Raw genomic sequence first — 4,755 nt, forward strand, 5'->3', positions numbered from 1 at the left:
TCAATTGCTGAGAATGGAAAGGATGGTATAGAAAAACCTAGCAAATGTGGGAATTCAAAAAGTTACCAGGTCTTATTCTACTGTCAAGTCGTGGAATGTATTGTCTGATTTGGTGCTTTGTGAAACAGAGCAAGTTTCGCATTACTTTTATAGCTACTCTGAAAATTGAAAAGCTGAATTTGACAATATCACTCTGGTTGTTAAAAAATTATTTCCCTAGGTTTAGCTCCATACAAGAAAATATTTCTTTCCTCCAACAGAGCACTGTAAATACCAAATCCTCACCCAAAATTGTATTTAAAAATACAGGCAGAATTCAAATGCTCATTAAATAAAGACAGGAGAGAAAAAATGCTTTAAACCATTTTAAGAAGTTAATTTATTGACAACATATAATTCTGAATATAGATAATGGTATTCTAGACAGCTAAAAGGTGTGGTAATTGAAGAATTCACTTATTTTCTGTCAAAATTTTTGTCAGTTGTATGATACCAAAGATAATTCCAAACTTCTAAGTCAACATTTCCATTATTATTGTATAAAATATTCATTTCTTTAACTAAAAACTGTATGTGAAAATTTCTGCCTATGAATAATGTGATGTTTCACGCTATGCCCCACCATTCAATGAACAGCCCAGCCAGGGAAGTTTGTCAGCACTAGTGGCACCAGGTACTGATCCTCTTCCTGCTCCAGCAGCACCACAGCAGCCTCCTCGCAGCCACACAAGGATGCAAGGCCAGCAGTGAAGGCTCCTGTACTCCCCCTCCTGGGAGGCCCGAAGTTCAGCTGCTGCCTTTCCTCACAGAGTAACGAGTCTGCTTTCTGCTCCAGAAATGAAGCACAGCTGAGCTGGATGGATTTTGGAAATGAAGGCAGAAGCTGGGAGGGGGCAGAGCTCATCACCCAGCTGTCTGTAGAGGAGTCCTGCACTGGGACTCCTCTCTCTCCTGCTGAGGAAGCTCAGGAGACCCCAGGCCATGACCCCACTCCATTGCAACCCCCTCTCTCAGACTCTTTTATGTCTTGAACATACCGTCCTCCAGACCCTCTTCACTCCAACGGCACCGTGGGGCATTTTCCCTAGGAACCAGTCCATGCAGAAGTATGTTGAACAGCACTGCAAAGTCATCTCAACTGAGACACCCAAAACCACCAAATTTCCACCAATAACAGTGGTGTGATCAGATAATAGGGCAACAGAGTAATGTATGAACAAACCCAGTGTACATAGCAATTTACGTTCACTACAACCTGCCTGAATGGCATCTGACATTTTTAATACCACTATTCAACAAGAATTAAAAGAAACAGCTCTAAACTAGGTGGATGGAGGCAGACTTTCTAAACACAATTTTGCAGATTTAAAAACACAGTTTTTATAAAAGAATGCGAAAAATGATACTGAAGAAGAAACTCAAGCAGCTTGTAAAACTGATGACAATGGAAAAAGCCCTTATGAATGCTTCTCAACCCATCAATCATACTGACTCCCAGCCACACCACACCACCATTCCACAGTCTACACACTTTGAGACAGGCATGATTTCACACCACATGGGATTCCAAGAACCCCGAGTTTCTGGAAAATAGATTTTGTCCCAGTTTTTGTGACAGATGGAGTTGATAGTCTCAGGATGAAAAAAGCGCCAGTTTTGACGGGCAGCAGATACCGATGCCCCTTGTGGTTGGAGACGATGTTGCTCTGGAATTAAGGTAGCACGGGAACGAAAGGCAGTGGGTAAATGCATGACTACTTTGTTATGCTCCTCTCTCAGCGCCTTAATATTTTTGTTTCTACTTCCTTATAAATTGAAAATGTAACAAGAAGGCAGGACTTCAGCAAGGCATTTTGCTTTCAATTAAAACTAATAACAGATTTTTTTAAAACTTTTTACTAGTTAGTAGATCGAGTATCAAAGAACTATATTGGAATCTACTGTATTTCTGCCAACAGGCACCCTCGTTAAGTCAGTGTCTTAAAATCGTGTACAAAAATCTCAGGTGAGAAGCTGAGTTGAATGACTTTAAAATCAGCGGGGTATGCAGCAAGTGGAAAGTTGTAATACTAAAGTACGGCTAAGGAGTACTTAAATGGTCGCACTACACCACTAGTAGTTAGCTTTGCTCTCCCGGAGTGTACTAGCACACTGAAACCAGGACCTCTGTTTGTACTTCAGTAAGAATAATGTCGGTCCCATTTTGAGCCTAATCCACTCTGCCGTTCTGGTAGCGGCTCCGTTCCCACTTGAATCACTGGGAAGTTTGGGTACGCGAGTTACTCCCGCTAGAGAACTTGGTTTTCCCTTCTTTGTTGTAGAGAGAAGGACCAGTGACAGTAGCACGCCTGCAACACGGGTGCGGGGAGCGCTGCCCGGGCCCCGGCGCGGTGCTGCCGAGCGGACACCGCCGCCGCCCCGCTCCCGCAGCGCGCCGGTCCCGCAGCGCCTCCCGCCCGGCCGCCGCGCCGCCTTAACGGGAGGAGGGGCTCCTCGGGGGGCTGTCACTCTCCTTAAGCCTTTCCTTTCAAGCTTTGAATGTGAGCTGCCCTCCAGCCCCCCTCTCTCTTCCCTCCCTCCAGCACAACGTAAAGAGAAGGAGGGAAAAAACGAAAAAAAAAAAAATGGTTTCAACAACAGGCTGGGCCAATGGCAAGTGGCGAGGCAGGGAAAGGGGGCCGAGCAAAGGGAGAAAAAGTGGAGAAAGGGAGAAAGAGAGCGAGAATGCGCAGGCTGGGGGGGTTGTGTAAAAGAAGAAGCGTTGCTAATTTTTTTTGTTTGTTTGCTTTTCCATGCATGCATAATGAAGCCTAATCAGAGCACGTTGCTGCTGCTTGGAGGGCACTTTTGTATTTAAAGCCTTGCAAAGAAAAAAAGATCCACAGACGGATCCACAGAGCAGCTTGCAGGGCTTGTTGACAACAGAAGCAGCATCAGTCGCCCAGAGAGAAAGAGATCGCGAAGGCTGCCTCTTCTCCTTTCCCAGTGCTCTCGTCTTGGTAGCGAGGAAAGACATTTCTTCTCCGCGCCACCCGAAAGCGTGATCGGAACCGGGAGGGAGTGAGCGGAGCCGGGACTGAATGGGATCGGAGCGACTGGCATGTGCAGAGATGCTGCGAGTGGAGAGTTAAAAGCTCCCGAGGAGGCAGCAGCAGCAGCTGGGCATTTATTTTGTGGGGAAAAAAAATTAAAAAGAGAGAGACGGAACTGCATGAAGAGCAGTACAGCACCATGAGCTCTCCCGGCGCAGCCTGCGATTCCCCGAGCGCACTACGGATCCGCTGTCGTCCGAGCCCCTGTTTGCACTGACTCTCCGCATCTCTCCAGGCGCCTTCGCCGCCGCCTCGCCGAGCCCGGAGCAGCGGTGGGGGACACGGGAAGGTCCCCGGGCGCTTCGTACCGCCGCCCCGCCGACTTCAGCTCCTGGGGGCTGGAGAGCCCCGGGCCCAGCGCGCATGGATTGATGCGAGGAGACCTCATGCACACGGCCGGCGGGAGTTTTGGAAACTTTTCCACGGGCGGCAGCTCCTTCTCCTCCTCCTCCTCCTCGTCTACCAGCGCCTCTTCCCAGCTCGCCCGCGGCTGCAGCCACTACCCCCGTCCGCGATGGTGGCCCGCTCGCACGCTCGGCACGGAGGCGGCGGCGGCGGCCGGCGCTGGCCGCGGGCGGCCGCCTGGCTGTGGCTGGCGGCGGCGCTGGGCGCCGTGTGGCCGCCTCGGGGCTCGCTGGTGCAGGGCCGGCGGCTGATCTGCTGGCAGGCGGTGCTGCAGTGTCAGGGGGAGCCCGAGTGCAGCTACGCGTACAACCAGTACGCCGAGGCGTGCGCCCCGGTGCTCCTGCAGCAGCAGCCACCGGCGGCGGCCGGAGGGGACGGCCCGGCGGGAGCCGCAGGCGCGGCCGCTTCGTCCAGGCGGCGGTGCCCCAGTCACTGCATCGCGGCGCTCATCCAGCTCAACCACACCCGGCGTGGCCCGGCGCTGGAGGACTGCGACTGCGCGCAGGACGAGAACTGCCGCGCCACCAAGCGCGCCATCGAGCCCTGCCTGCCCCGCACCAGCAGCCCCGCGGGCGGCGGCCCCGGCGGCCCCGGCCCCGGCGGCCCCGGCGTCATGGGCTGCACGGAGGCGCGGCGGCGCTGCGACTGGGACAGCCGCTGCAGCCTGGCGCTGAACCGCTACATGACCTACTGCGGGAAGCTGTTCAACGGGCTGCGCTGCACGCCCGAGTGCCGCGCCGTCATCGAGGACATGCTGGCCGTGCCTAAGGCCGTGCTCCTCAACGACTGTGTCTGCGACGGGCTGGAGCGGCCCATCTGCGAGTCGGTCAAGGAGAACATGGCCCGCCTCTGCTTCGGCGCCGACATGGGCGGCAACGGCGCGGGCAGCAGCGGCGGCTCGGACGGCGGCCTGGAGGAGTACTACGACGAGGACTACGAGGAGGAGCCGAGCCAGAAGGGGAGGGACGACGCGGAGGACAATGCCGGCGCCGAGCCCGGCTTCCCCGTGCAGGCGGATAACGCCGGCCGGCCCGCCGGGGCGGCTGGGGCGCTGCTCGCCTCCATCTTGGTGCCGCTGCTGCCGCGGCTCTAGCATCCCTCCCTTCCCGCACCCCTCCCGCCTGCTTCTCATCGCTGCTTCCCCCCGTCACTGCCTCCCTCCGCATCCCCATCCCCTTCGCCGGGCCGGGCCGGGCCAGGCCCCCCGCGCCGAGCCGCCGCGGGCCTCTGTCGAGCCCTCCCGCGGCGGCCGGGGATC

The 4,755-nt window shown here is 54.8% G+C and overlaps 1 protein-coding gene across 1 annotated transcript in view; it reads left to right on the top strand.

The window, feature by feature from the left end:
- Positions 1-422: 422 nt before the first annotated feature.
- GAS1 (growth arrest specific 1) overlaps positions 423-4,755 on the top strand; it is a 5,800-nt gene continuing 1,467 nt past the window's right edge. Inside the window, exon 1 of the mRNA XM_030257909.4 lies at positions 423-4,755. This exon is cut by the window's right edge and continues 1,467 nt beyond it. Coding sequence (XP_030113769.3) covers positions 3,607-4,590 — 984 coding nt within the window. The 5' untranslated portion in view covers positions 423-3,606 and the 3' untranslated portion in view covers positions 4,591-4,755.

Source organism: Taeniopygia guttata, chromosome Z (assembly GCF_048771995.1).
Source record: "Taeniopygia guttata chromosome Z, bTaeGut7.mat, whole genome shotgun sequence".
Lineage (NCBI taxonomy): Eukaryota > Metazoa > Chordata > Aves > Passeriformes > Estrildidae > Taeniopygia > Taeniopygia guttata.